This window comes from Heptranchias perlo, chromosome 4, assembly GCF_035084215.1.
Source record: "Heptranchias perlo isolate sHepPer1 chromosome 4, sHepPer1.hap1, whole genome shotgun sequence".
Taxonomy (NCBI): domain Eukaryota; kingdom Metazoa; phylum Chordata; class Chondrichthyes; order Hexanchiformes; family Hexanchidae; genus Heptranchias; species Heptranchias perlo.
Genome location: NC_090328.1, coordinates 29637213 through 29654795, shown reverse-complemented (window position 1 = coordinate 29654795; position 17583 = coordinate 29637213). Strand labels below are relative to the sequence as shown.

At 40.1% G+C, this 17583-nt stretch overlaps 1 protein-coding gene across 1 annotated transcript; it reads left to right on the top strand.

The window, feature by feature from the left end:
* Positions 1–4362: 4362 nt before the first annotated feature.
* LOC137320818 (proteinase-activated receptor 1-like) lies at positions 4363–11046 on the top strand. Its single transcript, XM_067982691.1, has 2 exons — positions 4363–4792; positions 9078–11046. The coding sequence occupies exons 1-2, from the start codon at positions 4726–4728 to the stop codon at positions 10298–10300; spliced, it is 1290 nt and encodes a 429-aa protein (XP_067838792.1). The 5' UTR covers positions 4363–4725; the 3' UTR covers positions 10301–11046.
* Positions 11047–17583: the final 6537 nt, after the last annotated feature.

Here is a 17583-nt window from a genome sequence, read left to right as displayed (position 1 = left end):
AACCAAACAGTCTTCTGCTCAGACTACACCTTCATTCACTTGCGTAGTACTGGTCATCAAGATGTGAGGGAGATAGTGATGCACTGTTTAACCTCATTCAGCTCCTCCCTTATGAAAAGAATAATAAATCATGCTTCCCTATTCCAGTCAGCACACTAGCTATGTGCTTTCTGTGCCAGATGTGCAGTGTTAACACCTCCGGTATTAGCACTGTGTGTTGTCCAAACTCTTGGGGGCTGTTAGTGACGTGCATTGTCTGAACTCTGGGGTGAATCTTGAGGAATTATCTGGACATTGTCTGCAGGTACACATTATCTGCAGTCTTACCATTGTTGGTAAAAATCTCTGTGTTGTCAAGCATTGCTTAAAGGCAGCAGTGCCTGGTTCCAGCCCAGCTACCACTGACTGGATCAAATTATACAGGCAGAATGCAGGATTAATTACACCTCCCAGCTCCCTATGTTGTCTATATACCTGTCCCTATATTCATTCCTATCATTAATGCCACTTTGACACACAGGGGAGAAGGAGGACAGGATATGGGCAAAAACCAACAGATCTGGTACTGGTAAGGTGTGAATGAGTGAATTTATGCAGAAACAGAAAATGAAGCAATGCCTGTGAAAGATCATGTGCGAGATGACAAGATAATTATGAATAAGAAAAGCCATTTGGCCCATCTTATTCTATCCATCCAAAAACACCCTAAAGTCCCTCCAATGTAGCATCCAATTGTTCTTCAATGAATCCAGGGTTTCACCTCTACTACTTTTTGAGGGAGTATTGATCATTTTGAGTGTGAAAAAGAACTTCGTAATATCAGTCTTAAATTTGCATTTTATAGTTTAATCCTGTATCCCTTAGTCCTACTCTCATAATTTAATTTAGTTTTCCAAATTTACCTTTTCCATACCATCTTATATAATTCTATAAGATCAGCTTTCAGAAGCCTCCTTTCAAGGCTGAAAGGCCAAATTTCTCCAACCTTTCCTTATATCTCATACCTTTGACACTAGAGATCAGCCTGGTGGCTCATCTCTCCACTACCTCCTGTCATCGCCCCAGGCTTCTGTCCCCCTTGATAAGCCCATAGCCACCCTCTATGCCTCTCTTGGCATTCTCCGAAGGACTCATGGAGGCACCCGTTGCTGCCTCCTCACTCACTGACCTTCCTGTTCCGTGTGCTTGTAGAGGGCTACCTCGCCAAATTCATTCCTGTCCCACTTACTGCACCCACCCCTGTCCCCTCAGACTCTGACAGCGGATCAACAATCACTACCCCTCTTCGCACTTAGCACAAGACTGTCCATTGACTTGCGAAGAAGGCCCGTGCCATCCATAAACCTATTGTGGATAATTACATTGACATCCTGGCTTTGATGAAACTTGGCTCATGGGTACCACACCTTGTCCTGCCTGGCAATACTTTCCATCATCTGCCCTGCCCAAACTGAAGCAATAGTGGTGTGGCTGTTATCACCAAATCACACCTTTGTCTCTCTCTCTCTCTGGTACCTTCTCCTCCTTCAAGAACCTAAACTTGTTCTACTCCTCGCCTTTAAAATCTTTCTTCTCTACTAACCCCCCTCCCAGAAGTCCCACTTCGTGTCTCACCAAGATATCTTCCTTCCTTTCCTCCTTCAGCCTCTGCACTGAGCAATTCCTCATCCTCTGTGATGCCAATCTCAGCTCCCATTGCCCTTTGATTTCACGGCCCTCCTGTCCTCTGGATACCACTGTTGTTCATTTTTTTTAAAGTGTAATATATTTGATATACCCACATTCCTTACGAGCATACCAATTTTAGTGGTAGTTTTCTACCAAATAAAGCATGGATTCCTCAAACAAAGTGGTTTGAAGAAGATGGGATCAAAGATTAATTATCCCTAGAAGGCAACCGGGCAGGTGGAACTTTGCGTTGTAAGGTTCGATCAATATTTTTGAATTTTACTGGGCTATCTTTGGGGATTGAGGAGAAATTTCACAGAGCTGTATCATTTTGGAGCACTGTCACTGCTTGGCTCCTCCCCTCGTAGCATTGCCAGCGTACAGTTATACCGATGCTGAATGTTGGTTCCTTGATGGAGGACTAATTGGATGTTATTCACACTCCAGTACCTGGCCCAATTGGCCTTTATTGATCTGTGGCCAATGATATTGAGTCTCAGTAGGACATTGGGCCAAAGAAAGTATCATCACAGCCCAGTTTGATCCTGTTCCAATTCTCCTTTCTGTAACCCAGGAATGCTGAGGTATCATTAGGACTGCTTCTGCTAAAATGAGCTAACTCAGTTCAAAGTCAGCATGGGTTTATGAAAGGGAAATCATGCTTAACAAATCTGCTGGAGTTTTTTGAGGCTGTAACTAATAGAATAGATAGGGGAGAACCAGTGGATGTGGTGTATTTGGATTTTCAGAAGGCTTTTGATAAGGTCCCACACAAGAGGTTAGTGTGCAAAATTAAAGCACATGGGATTGGGGGGAATATACTGGCAAGGATTGAGAATTGGTTAACAGACAGGAAACAGAGAGTAGGAATAAACGGGTCTTTTTCCGGGTGGCAGGCAGTGACTAGTGGGGTACCGCAGGGATTAGTGCTTGGGCCCCAGCTATTCACAATATATATCAGTGATTTGGATGAGGGAACTAAATGTAACATTTCCAAGTTTTCAGATGACACAAAGCTGGGGTGGAATGTGAGCTGTGAGGAGGATGCAAAGAGGCTCCAATGTGATTTAGACAAGTTGGGTGAGTGGGCAAGAACATGGCAGATGCAGTATAACGTAGATAAATGTGAGGTTATCCACTTTGGTTGTAAAAACAGAAAGGCAGATTATTATCTGAATGGTGATAGATTGGGAAAAGGGGAGGTGCAACGAGACCTGGGTGTCCTTGTACACCAGTCACTGAAAGCGAGCATTCAGGTGTAGCAAGCAGTTAGGAAGGTGAATGGTATTTTGGCCTTCATTGCAAGAAGATTTGAGTACAGGAGTAGGGATGTCTTACTGCAGTTATACAGGGCCTTGATAAGACCACATCTGGAGTATTGTGTGCAGTTTTGGTCTCCTTATCTGAGGAAGGATGTCCTTGCCATGGAGGGAGTGCAATGAAGGTTTACCAAACTGATCCCTGGGATGGCAGGACTAACGTATGAGGAGAGATTGGGTCGACTCGGCCTATATTCACTAGAGTTTAGAAGAATGAGAGGTGATCTCATTGAAACATATAAAATTCTAACGGGACTAGACAGACTAGATGCAGGGAGGATTTTCCCGATGGCTGGGGAGTCTAGAACCAAGGGTCACAGTCTCAGGATACGGGGTATGCCATTTAGAACTGAGATGAGGAGAAATTTCTTCACTCAGAGGGTGGTGAACCTGTGGAATTCTCTACCACAGAAGGCAGTGGAGGCCAAGTCATTAGATATATTCAAGGAGATAGATATGTTTCTTAATGCTAAAGGGATCAAGGGATATGGGGAAAAGGCGGGAACAGGGTACTGAGTTATATGATCAGCCATGATCATTTTGAATGGCGGAGCAGGCCCAAAGGGCCGAATGGCCTACTCTTGCTCCTATTTTCTATGTTTCACGGCTAACACTGATATCCTCGTATGGAATGCGGGGCAGAAGCTGGCATTTCCCTGGTCTGTTGGGCTCAGTCTCTTAATGGATAAACTCAGAACCCCGAGGAGAGACTCAGAGCACTCTGATTTGTTCAGTTCCACCACACACACAAGTTGTGGTGCATTTGCAATGTTAGAGATTTCCATGACGACAGACACACAGCTCCTTGTCAATAATACCCATATAATAAACCTCGATGGGCTGCAGATCGCTCCAGGAAAGGCTGGATGGGCAGCAGTACACGATCCTTCCAATTGCAGAGATTAACTCACGTTCCGGGAATTTCCAGCTCCCCCGTGTTCCATTCAAGGGAGCCCCGGAGCGCCTCTCTTTAGAAGTGGAATTCCACCTAATCAAAAACTGCAGCCTTCTTCCCCAGTGGCTTCTTGTTTGATCCATTCCAAAGTGACAGGCGGTCCGATATCAGATGGATTGGTCTGCATTCACCGCTTAAAGCTTTACCATGCATACTCCGGCGGACGGATAATCTTAGTGGGATCTGGAAACACACCTACAATTTAAAGAGTTTGATTTATTATTGTGTAGTTTCTGATATTTTTATGTAAATACTTCGCCGAAATACAACGGAATTCCTTGAGAGTGTAATGCTGCCTACACACATGGACACGGTATAATAAACTTAACCTGACTCTAATTTGAGTATAGCACAAGTTTGGTGGCTACAGGACTTTTTATTGAATGTTCTTTGTTAACCCCGTAATGTCCTGACTGGAGAAAGTAGGGGTTGTGAGAGTATCGAGAGGAAATCTGGGGAGGGGCTGCTGTTGCTTTAAATAGCCTCCGGAAATAGCGGAGTTACAAAATCAAAGCCTGCTCTGGGTGAGAAGAGCCCGCCCTCAGAGAGCAAACTTCAGTCGGGAACATTTTCCGTAAGATCGCAGGAGCTGAAGAACAAAAAGGATTCACCTCGATCAGCAAAGGACCTTTGCATTTTACTTCAACATCCCCTCATTTTCTTGTGGATTTCTCCGGAGTTTCTCGGCCCGGAGGGAGGTGATTATCTGACTCGGGGTCAGTTACGGTCCCAACCTGAGCTGGATCGGGATTGTAGAGAGAACCGTGATTCTTTTCACTCGGGATGGGCTGGAAAGTGCAGCTTGTGTGGTGGGTCGTGCTGCTTCCCGCCGTCTCAGCTCTCAAACCTGGTAAGGAAACGTGTGAATTATTATTTACATTCAAATATACGAGCTTTTTTATATATACATATTAAATGTAAACAATGGGACCAACTGGAGTTATTTTATATATGAGAGAGAGTTTATATGAACTGCATTTGATTCTGTTATGTAAGAATAAAACGTATCGGATCAGTGATATTTATTATTAGTTTCTAGCCCTGTTTAGTTGCTAGGACTGAAATCTGCGCAGCTCCTAAAAGTGAACGGGAACAAGTGCCAGAGACAAGGGGGTCTCGACACCGCCCTGGCAGTCGACCGTCTGGTTACTTTCACGGTGTTGATTCCTTCGGTACATCGACCCTTTTGTATATAGAGGGAAAAGTGTGTAGGGAGAAGGGTCAGTTGGCATCTGTGCAACCCACGGGTCCACTGATGTACCCTCACATCTCTGCCCATATTTATTTACCAAGACAGAGTGGAGCCGATACTGCACAAGTGTCGGGGATTTCTGTGAAGCGTCTAACTTGGTTTCCCATGGTTGTTATTCATCGATCGGCAGTACACCGTGATGTGGAGTTGGCAGATATACATCGCTGCTTCAGATGGATTGAGCACTTCTGTCTCAAAAGCGGGTCGTTGTTACAAGGTTATTGGCTCGCAAGTCGATCCGCAATTATTTTTTTGTGCGTGCGAAGATATCATCGCATGGTCTGTGTGTACATTTGCTTCATTGCACTCCAGACAAGTAATTCACTGTGAAACGCTTTGAGACAGTTGGGTGCTTTATAAACACAAATGGTTATATTGACCCAAATCCCCCTGGATACATTCCCTTCCTGAAACGGCCGCGATCCTCCTTTTAAACAAGAAGCGCCAACTACTGTGCTTCCAGATTATGAGTAGGTCTATTTCAACCCCCGCACCTAATTCCTTGGACCAACACACAAAGTACCGAAGTAATTAGAGATTTTAAAAAACCTTGCAAAAGCTGGAAATTTGCCTGAAACACACAACAGGTTCTTCAGCGTGAAAAACAAATTGAGATTCAGTTGTGTATTTCCAACATTTTCTGCCTTTTACTCCAGAATTAATTCAACTTTCTACTTTAATCCAAGCTGGAACATAAAATGTCTGCAACTTTTTTTTTATCCCACTCATATTTACCTTTGTTCCGTTTTGTAATTGAATCCCCTCCCACTCTGACTGCCTAGTAAGTGTTGAAATGAAAGCTGATGTTATCACACTAAAACCTGTATGTTGCATACTGTCAATGCAATAAGATGTGACTAATGTATTACCAGTAGAGAACAATTATGATATTTTCAAAGTTTTGCAGGTAGTCTTAGAGGTACTGCATATTTTTCCCAGTGCTCCTGTTTTGCAGGGAATCTGTATTTCATGGGATTCCTGGTTAGAGCACAGATATGGTCAAGGCATTCCTGTCATGCTGTTACAGAAATTATAATAGCCAGTGAGATTTCTGGAGAAAACAACAAAGAGCCCTTTACTTTGTCTCAAAGTCTCATGGTCATTTTGTTACGGCTGTTTATCTTAAGGTTCAGCGTGGTGAAATGGAAACGCGAGGATTTAAAAAAGATAAAGAATAGAGGGGGAGGGAGAGTGGAGTAAAAGGAGCAAAGAAAAACAGCAGCATAGAGAAAGAAAGCTTAAGGGGAAACACTCAGTAGAGAAATGCAACAGCAATGCAATGGGTAGAGACGAGAAATAATTGACAGTCCACAACAAGTTATAAATGCTATAGTATAACAAATAAAAACCATCTTTCTACAATGGTGGGAACAAAATATGGAAAGTTTTCTTGGTGCAGTTACGCTCACAGGAAAAGGTGGAAATCCAAAAAAACAAAGTGGCAGACTGCAAAACAGAAAACTATTCAGATTCAAAGATTTTTTAAAAACTTCTTCTTGTTTCTTCACTGGCCAGTGTAACTATGGCATGACATATTTGGTGTAAAAAAAAAGTCCATAATTGTTTTCAACCTATCTTTCAAATTATCTTCCTCTAACATTGCTCTTAGAATTCCTTTTCTCAAAATTAAACCAGATATTGGAATCTGTTAACATTTTTAAAAATGTGTTCAGAATGAGCTAACCTCAAACTGTGTTTGGAGCAGCTGTCTTGAGTTGCATAGTTTTTGTAATATTTGGATTGGAAAAATAAAATATGTGAATGGATTAAGAACAGAAATAACTGGAAATACACAGCTTGTCAATCAGGATCTGAAATAAAAATCAATAGGTTAATGGACTTTTCATCAGAACTATTCTGCAAAGTTCTGATGCAGTTTTTATCCAAAACTTTAACCTGTTTTTCATTTAAGTTGAACAAGCTATATGCTTCCAGTCCCTTCCTGTTTTTATACCTGTTTTTCATTTTATCTTTAAAGTATTTCAGCAGCATTTTTGTATCTGATTATTTTAAAGCTGTTTATATTCAGTCAACATTGTGGGCTGGATTATTTTTGTGTTTTTACAATATTGCTTTAGTATTATGGAAATTTTGAGTTTGAGTGGAGAGTGTGTACTGATTTAGTTTATAGGCAAGGGTATTTGATGTAATGTGTCCCTAACTTGGCTTGAGAAATGCCTCTTTGCAAATCGGAAGTGCTGTGAGGTCTGTAGTATACTTAGATGATTCTTGTAAATGATTTAGTTATCTGTACACAAGTCTTCCTATACATGCTAGTGTGCAAACTCCCACCTCTGTGCAACCCTACTCAAAGCAACAGACTTGGCAAAGATGTACTCTATCACTGCAATTATGCACACAATAGTTTCTCAGCCTGTAGAGACAAGCAAAAGTATTGTTCTCAACTGACAAGGGGTTGGCAAACCAGGCATGCAATCATCCTAGGCTGCTTCAGTGGGTAAGTAGATTTGGGAGATACTTCCCAGAAGTAAATACAATTAGTAATTCTGTTTCTAATTTTTGTCTAAAAGTACATTTCTCAAACTTTTTCCAAAGCTTAGTGCAATCTCAGGCATCACAAATGTATCTGTCACAGAAACGGGAAGGAAGCTGCTATCAGATAAAGTGAACGTTAGGTTAAAGTTATCTCTTATGGAACAATTTTTTTTTTGCCAAATTAGAATGAACAATTTTGAAAAACAATTTAAGTTTAACTTTCTGCTCAATACCGTCAAAATGCATTGTTTTATCATGCAATTGTTTCCCATTAAATTTATGGCTATAATTGTTTAAACATAACAAGACTTTAGCCATCTGCAAGTAGTTGAAACATTTAGAGGCTGTACAGTGTCAAGAGCCAAATAGTATACAGTTGTGTGATTTTAATCAGACCTCAGACTAACATCCCAACATGTGTTGAATATATGGGAAGATAAAAGGCTTATTAACTAAATAACTATCCAAATTGTGGACAAACTACTTTGCAACGAATTATTAAAATGAGCATTTCAGTTAATATTAAAATCTTGATAAGGCCTGATGAAAATTCCCTGGGTGGTAAACATTTGGGGTCTAATACAACAATGCACTGGAAGCCCCAGGGTGAGGTGGGAACTTTACCAAAACTAAATGATCTTCGCTGCAGACCCTTTGAAAGAAGAAGCCAAGGATCACCTGGAACAAGGGTGATTACTTTCCAGGAAGAAAATAATCAAAAACAAAACATTTGGATTGGGAAATTGGATGGGGAAATTGTGATTCTCCACTACAAAAAAAATGATAAAGAATTAACCAGCACAAAAAGTCACAGTATTTTTTTCATTAAAATTATATTGGTGATTTAGAATTTAATATTACACTTCAGACTCTGTATGATTCCAGGGTGGAAAATACTAATCATAGCATTTTACAACACAGAAGGAGGCTGTTATGCCCATTGCACCTGTGCCAACTCTCTGAAGGAGCTATATATTTTGTCCTATTCCCCAAACCCTTTTAAATATATTTTCATATCATTCCCTTTTAAAAGTTATTGCAAATTCTGATAGCCACTACGGTTACTGGTAGAGCATTCCATGTCCTAACAACCCTCGATGCTAGAAAAATTCTCCAACCCTCTCCCTTAGTTCTTTTGATAATCTCTAATTATAGAATATAAATTAAACAATGCATAGTAGTCCAGTATAACACTGTTTCTGATGCTATACGTTGGTTATGGCTGCTTCTTTGCTCTAGAAAAGTATAAATATCCATCCTATAACATGGCTCTTTCAATGGCTCCTAAAAATGACTCCACACAGAATGTAACACACATAAGAATTTTGCATCTTTACAGTCGAGTAATTGAAAAATATTAATTTCAATCTTCTGACTTGTTTTTCAGGCAACTTTTCACAGCGTAAAATTAGACCCAAAACTTTTGCAGGTAATTCGGACCCTGAATCTATTGAAGTTGTCGATCTTGATGGGAAAATTGAAGGTGAAGGTTCAGGCCAGTATGATGGCAGTGGATTCAGAGATGGATCTGGATTTGGATTGGATGACAATAAATCCATCGATCCTGTCAAAAACGCTAAGAAACCCAATGTGGATTATGTGACCATCTCAAATACAGCAGCACAATATCTAACCAGTCGATGGATGACTGTATTTATTCCTTCTGTTTACACCATTGTTTTTGCAGTGGGTTTGCTTCTCAACTGTATCGCAATCTTAATGATTCACTTTAAAATGAAATTTAAAAAGCTGGCTGTAATTTACATGATGAATTTGGCAGCAGCAGATTTGTTATTTGTGCTGATGCTTCCTCTGAAGATCTCCTACCATTTTTCTGGTAATGACTGGGGATTTGGCTCTTTCCTGTGCCGATTGGTTACTGGTGGTTTTTATGCTTATATGTACTGTTCAGTGCTGCTGATGATGTGTATAAGTGTCGACCGATTTCTTGCTGTGGTTTATCCAATACGCTCTGCCTCCTGGAGGACCCGGGGAAGCACTGTTGTACTTTGCCTTGTCGCGTGGCTTGCAGCTATTGGTGGGGCTCTACCACTTTTCCTTACTGAGCAAACAGTGAATATCACTGACCTAAACATTACAACATGCCATGATGTGTTACCCCTCTCGACACTACAAAACTATTCCGTCTATTACTTTCCCGCTTTGTGTATTCTGTTTTTTGTAATTCCCCTGCTTGTGACCTCAGTCTGCTATGTATGTATTATCGTAACCCTGCATTCATCAAATGTGACAAACAAATGCAAAAAAACACGTGCTATCTGTTTGGCTGTGATTGTGCTTTCTGTCTTTATTGTCTGCTTTGCACCAACTAATGTCATTTTGCTCATACACTATCTTCATTTTTATTATGCAGCAAGTGACTCTCTCTATTTTGCTTACATGCTGTGTGTGTGCATAGGCAGTGTGAGCTGTTGCCTCGACCCTTTGATTTATTATTATGCCTCATCCCTGTTCCAGAAGCATTTTCAGAATCTTCTGTGCTCTAGGGATGTTACTGAACCTGGGAATAGTCAAACAGAATCCAAGAGCTGTAAAACAGGAAACTCCAGTTTCAATGATGATAGTACCTACAAAAAATTATTAACCTAAACCTAAAGCCAGTGTTTTTTTTTATTTTATGAAGGTATGATAACCTGCAATTTGGCCTTATTCTGTGACAATATCATCTAACATTTTAGCTTCATTGCATTTTATTGTTTGTTTCCTTCAAATTTATCTGTGACAAAAATTATGATTTGAGACAAGATTTAATAAAAATTGTCCTGTTCTGGTAATATTTCACATTGCATGTTTTGTTTGTTGAGTACATTCAGAACATGTTTTTTGCTGAAATCCATTACTGTTCAGTGTAATTGATTCATAATAATCTTAACTGCTGAACTACTGTGTATTCGATACAGACTTAGCCTTGTCACATGCCAATCCGATTAATGGGGTTGATTGGAAAGGAAACACAGTCCATGTTCTTAGTTTTTTGGGTTGTTATTTTCAGGTTAATGTTGCTGGGTGGCCTTTATTTTGATGTTTTTGATTGGGGGGGGGGGGGGGGGCGGAATACATGGGTGAAAGGCTTTGCAAGAAGATCCTCTCATCAAAAAATAATATTTCCCCATCCAATACCCGAAATAGCTATAGCACCAGAACAATGTTGATCAAAATGACTCTGTTCAGGTGGAGGTGGTGATCTAATCTCTCAATCAGGAAAGTAAAATCTAAATTCTAAGATTTTCTATGACTTGGATTCTTGCTGAAAACATTTTTTTAACTCCTGTATTCAGATATATCTGGTAACTTTTCTAGCTTGGAAGAAATTAAATAAAATGCATTTTATGTTATATTATTTTAACTTAATAAAAAGGAATATGCTCTAGATGAAACTTTTCCACAAGATAAAATGGCGGAATATAATTCTGTAACTGCACTTCTGGAATGTTATCCATTTATATTGCTGCAACTATCAAGGCCAGTGTATAATTGTGAATGCATTCAACTTTGCATTATGCCTTTCATTTGTAACAATTATGACCAAATAGAAGATCACAACACAATTACAGTTTAATAACTTGTAATGTAGGAACTATTACAATTACAACAGTGACTACACTTCAAAAAGTACTTCATTGGCTGCAAAGCACTTTGGGAGGTCCTGAGGTCAGGAAAGGCGCTATATAAATGCAAGTCTCTTTTAATTGGCTGGCTCCAATTACAGGATCTTCAGTTCCTTTTGTTATTGTTGGGGCTGGCCCTTACAGTTATGATTTTTAACTCTTTAAAAAGAGCACATTTACATAATCATATTCAGAGTGCCATGAACATTAATTAGTTTAGCAACTGATAGATACAGAGCCTCCTCCGTCCAAATACTAGAATACAGACATAGTGATTAGAAATGATACAATACCATAAGTTTTGTTTCATTTATTTGTTGCCTCTACATTCCAGGTCACACAGCCACCCTCTCAATTTGTTACACCGATTTTATTTGAACCTATTTTTGTAACAAATTGAAATAAGCTTTCTGGTTGAAATTATATGCTAATGAATGTTAGAAGTGATGTAAGAGCAAGAATATTCCTGAAACATGTATGTTTGGTGACAATTATGTATGTAATGCTGTAAGATTGTTTCTGCCCATTTTTCTTATGGTACTGCAGAAAGATAAAGCTTAATTTCAAGGATATTTTATGTTAGTTGCTTTATGGTTAGTTTATATAATGTGTAATCAAACTATGTTTAAACATATTGTCTACAATTGCATGGAATTGAATAAAACTAATACATATGTTTTACAATAAAAGTTTATAAATTCAGTCTGATAAAATTGGAAGCTACCTAATTGATACATACTCTTATTTGGACATTTGCCAGCACTTTTACCTTGTAAAAAAGACAGTATCCATAAGCAGATTGAGGCTCCTATGAAAAACTTGCACCTTTTATGCATGCCTTTATTCTTATAGGATTAACAGTTGCCTTTTTAGCACAGTATTATGCACTGGAGATCATGGCCGATACCTACTGTGCTATCCTGCCCATTCTGAAATGTGATAAATATCACAGTGTCAGACTACCAAATACAGGTGAAAACTAATAGTCACATTTTTGCAAGTGAGATAATTGCACAGGTGCAGGAAAACACTAAGAAACTAGCAGGATAATAGTTAACTTACACAATACATAAACAAGAATGAGTCCGAAACGTCAGCAGTTCTTTTCAGTGGCATTTGATAAGACTGATGAAATGATAATTGGTTGATGACTCAATGAAGCTCCTTTTGGCTGCCCTGCATGCATTGTGCAGCACACATCAAGGAATGAGGACCTATTATAATTGATTTCCTTGATGTTGAAGCAAGCTCATTTGAAGGTTGAACAGGATCTTTTCAATGGTCAGGAAATTACATTATTAACCATTCCTAACATCTAAATAGATAGGGTATGAAAAACAATCTCCTGTCATCTGATATTTATTTGCTTTTCACATGACCACAACAGAAACATGTTTCAATGTCAAATGAAAACCATTTGTCTTTGAAAGGACTAGTAATTTCAGATGTTATCTACATTCTAAACTTCTGCCTCTTGACTAACCTGTATATGAAACACAATGCCCCGGTGTTTTGTAGAGAGTTTCCCCTTTACGGACAATGTGGATATTCTCATTTTATGGAGATGCCGGTGATGGACTGGGGTTGACAATTGTAAACAATTTTACAACACCAAGTTATAGTCCAGCAATTTTATTTTAAATTCACAAGCTTTCGGAGATTTTCTCCTTCCTCAGGCAAATGTTTCAAGAGCTCCTTGAAGCCTACGCATTTATACATATAGAACAATACATGGTGTTTACAGACTGCCCCTGCAACTGCCCGTTGCCAAGGCAATCACCGTGTTCAGACAGAGAGGTGTCACCTGCAGAACCCCCGAATACACATTCAACAAAAAAACAAACAGGGAAAAAAAACAGAGAAAAAAAACACAGAGAGAGGCAGAAACATCCGGAAGGCAGAGAGAGCCAGCAAATGACCCATTATATTAAACACAGATAACATTTGTTCGCTGGTGGGGTAACGTGTAGCGTGACATGAACCCAAGATCCCGGTTGAGGCCGTCCTCATGGGTGCGGAACTTGGCTATCAATTTCTGCTCGACGATTTTGCGTTGTCGTGTGTCTCGAAGGCCGCCTTGGAGTACGCTTACCCGAAGGTCGGGTAAGCGTACTCCAAGGCGGCCTTCGAGACACACGACAACGCAAAATCGTCGAGCAGAAATTGATAGCCAAGTTCCGCACCCATGAGGACGGCCTCAACCGGGATCTTGGGTTCATGTCACGCTACACGTTACCCCACCAGCGAACAAATGTTATCTGTGTTTAATATAATGGGTCATTTGCTGGCTCTCTCTGCCTTCCGGATGTTTCTGCCTCTCTGTGTTTTTTTTCTCTGTTTTTTTTCCCTGTTTGTTTTTTGTTGAATGTGTATTCGGGGGTTCTGCAGGTGACACCTCTCTGTCTGAACACGGTGATTGCCTTGGCAACGGGCAGTTGCAGGGGCAGTCTGTAAACACCATGTATTGTTCTATATGTATAAATGCGTAGGCTTCAAGGAGCTCTTGAAACATTTGCCTGAGGAAGGAGAAAATCTCCGAAAGCTTGTGAATTTAAAATAAAATTGCTGGACTATAACTTGGTGTTGTAAAATTGTTTACAATTCTAATTTTAAGCATTGGCTACTCCCGCAACCCAAAGAAAAAAGAACACTTTAAAAGATACAGCTGCCTGACATCAATTTTTAACACACATTTGCTCAGTTTATAATCTATGAAAGTAATATAATTTTTTGTTTTATTTGTTCATGGGATGTGGGTGTCACCTGCAAGGCCAGCATTTATTGCCCATCCCTAATTGCCCTTGAGAAGGTGGTGGTGAGCCACCTTCTTGAACTGCTGCAGTCCATGTGTTGAAGGGTCTCCCACACTGCTGTTAGGAAGGGAGTTCCAGGATTTTGACCCAGCGACGATGAAGGAACGGCGATATATTTCCAAGTCGGGATGGTGTGTGACTTGGAGGGGAACGTGCAGGTGGTGTTGTTCCCATGTGCCTGCTGCCCTTGTCCTTCTATGTGGTAGAGATCGCAGGTTTGGGAAGTGCTGTCGAAGAAGCCTTGGCGAGTTGCTGCAGTGCACCTTGTAGATGATACACACTGCAGCCACGGTGCGCAGATGGTGAAGGGAGTGAATGTTTAGGGTGATGGATGGGGTGCCAATCAAGTGGGCTGCTTTGTCCTGGATGGTGTTGAGCTTCTTGAGTGCTGTTGGAGCTGCACTCATCCAGGCAAGTGGAGAGTATTCCATCACACTCCTGACTTGTGCCTTGTAGATGGTGGAAAGGCTTTGGGGAGTCAGCCTGGCACTTGTCTGGCATGAATGTTACTTGCCACTTATCAGCCCAAGCCTGGATGTTGTCCAGGTCTTGCTGCATGCGGGCACAGACTGCTTCATTATCTGAGGGGTTGCGAATGGAACTGAACAGTGTGCAATCATCAGCAAACATCCCCATTTCTGACCTTATGATGGAGGGAAGGTCCAGCAGCTGAAGGTGGTTGGGCCTAGGACACTGCCCTGAGGAACTCCTGCAGCAATGTCCTGAGGCTGAGATGATTGGCCTCCAACAACCACTGCCATCTTCCTTTGGGCTAGGTATGACTCCAGCCACTGGAGAGTTTTCCCCCTGATTCCCATTGACTTCAATTTTACTAGGGTTCCTTAGTGTCACACTTGATTAAATGCTGCCTTGATGTCAAGGGCAGTCACTCTCACCTCACCTCTGGAATTCAGCTCTTTTGTCCATGTTCGGACCAAGGCTGTAATGAGGTCTGGAGCCGAGTGGTCCTGGCAGAACCCAAACAAAATAATATACAAACAATTCTCTATTTGATACATGATGTAGCTTTGCTTCCATCATACATGTGACTGCTTGATTGGTCTTTAAATTATTTAAATTCAGTGTTAGCCAAAAAATTATCTTGTGAAACACTTTTCCAAGTTTGTGAATACTTTATACACATACCACTCTAAAATCAAAATCTTGCAAGTTGGATCATACGAAGACGGTTCCAATTAAGTAATGTGTGGGTGGTTTCAGTGTAGCTTCCTCAAAAGATTAAGTTAGAATCATAGAAAATTACAGCACAGAAGGAGGCTATTCGGCCCATCGTGTCTGTGCCAGCCGAGAAAGAGCTATCCAGCCTAATCCCACTTTCCAGATCTTGGTCCGTAGCCTTGTAGGTTATGGCACTTCAAGTACATATCCAAGTACTTTTTAAATGTGATGAGGTTATATGCCTTTACCACCCTTTCAGGCAGTGAGTTCCAGACCCCCACCACTCTCTGGGTAATAAAGGAATGTATCCCGTATGCCTTCTTAATTAACTTATCTACCTGTCCTATTAACATAAATAAAGATTAAGGGACTGAAGCCCAGATGTTATGATAGAATAAAATCAAGTCAGTTGATAAATATCATAATTAATACAAACTAGCCAGCATTTTTGTGATCTTCCTCTTGCCCTTATTACTTCTAAAGAAGAATTACTTGAATAATCTTCACTAATTTGTCATCTTTCATCTGAAATGTCTAAACCATCTGAGTCACCTTTCAGAGTTTCAGTCTATTATCATTTTGCTCAGTCCAAATTCCTTCATGACCAAGCTCTAGAACCTTGTTTATCAGATAAGCTATTTCTCCACTAGTGACATTTATTCATCTTCTGCCCCGAGGCATCATGCTTCTCTGACATACAGTAAAAATTGGTATTACCAACATTTCATTTAACCAGTGCTTTGTTAAGAGATGCTCCTCGCATTCCATATCTTCTTTAACTTATATTTCAACAAAACACCTTCTATCTTCCAAGAACATTCCATTTGATATGCAAACGTATCCACTTCATTGAATCATAGAATGGTTACAGCACAGAAGGAGGCCTTTTGGCCCATCGAGCCCGTGCCAGCTCTTTGTAAGAGCAATCCAGTTAGTCCCATTCCTCCGCTCTTTCCCCGTAGTCCTGCAATCTTTTTCCTTTCAAGTATTTATCCAATTCCTTTCTGAAAGCCATGATTGAATCTGCTTCCACCACCCTTTCAGGCAGCACATTCCAGATCATAATTACTCGCTTCGTAAAGAAGTTTTTCCTCATGTCGCCTTTGGTTCTTTTGCCGATTACCTTAAATCTGTGTTCTCTGGTTCGCGACCCTTCCGCCAATGGGAACAGTTTCTATTTATTTACTTTATTTAAACCCTTCATGATTTTGAACACTTCTACCAAATCTCCTCCTAACTTTCTCTGCTCTAAGGAGAACAACCCCAGCTTCTCCAGTCTATCCATGTAACTGAAGTCCCTCATCCCTGGAACCATTCTAGTATATCTCTTTTGCACCCTCTCTAAGGCCTGGACATAATACTCCAGCTGTGGCCAAACTAGTGTTTTATAAAACTTCAACATAACTTCCTTGCTTTTGTACTCCAAGCCTCTATTTATAAATTGTAAACAATTTTACAACACCAAGTTATAGTCCAGCAATTTTATTTTAAATTCTATTTATAAAGCCAAGAATCCTGAATGCTTTTTTAACCACTTTCTTAACCTGTCCTGCCACCTCCAAAGATTTGTGCACATATACTCCCAGGTCTCTGTTCCTGCACCCCCTTTAGAATTGTACCATTTAGTCTATATTGCCTCTCCTCATTCTTCCTGTCGAAATGTATCATTTCGCACTTCTCTGCGTTAAATTTCATTTGCCATGTGTCCGCCTATTTCACCAGCCTATGTCCTCTTGAAGTCTAACACTATCCTCCTCACTGTTTACTACACTTCCAAGTTTTGTTTCATCTGTAAATTTTGAAATTGTGCCCTGTACACCCAAGTCCAAGTCATTAATATATATATAAAAAAGCACCTGTTCTATTTCTTCTCTATTGGCATTAAATCTTTAGATTTTCCAGTCTTCACCATGCAACTAAAACTTTAGTCTTTTCTGTATTTATGCTAAAAAAAACTTCTTGCTTCAAATTCTACTTGTTAGCTCTTCAAGATCATGTTTATATTCAGGAATAACATCAGCATCAGTGAATCTCATATTGTTTATGGAACAGCCTCTTAATTTAATACTGATAGTTTATGTCATCTGGAGATAATTTGATATTTACATCTAACTTACATTAATATTTTGTCATACTAACAGATCTCTAGTGGCATTGCTTTTGATAAGCCATAGAATCATAAAAATTTAAAGCACAGAAGGAGACTATACAGCAAATCGCACTATAACAAGTGCTAACTCTTCAACTGGAGCTGACTACTGTAATCCTATTT

Bases quoted from the DNA above. Each gene is read 5' to 3' on its own strand.
- LOC137320818 (XM_067982691.1), top strand. From the start codon at position 4,726: ATGGGCTGGAAAGTGCAGCTTGTGTGGTGGGTCGTGCTGCTTCCCGCC. The intron at 4,793-9,077 runs GTAAGGAAACGT...CTTGTTTTTCAG, and splicing joins CGTCTCAGCTCTCAAACCTG to GCAACTTTTCACAGCGTAAA.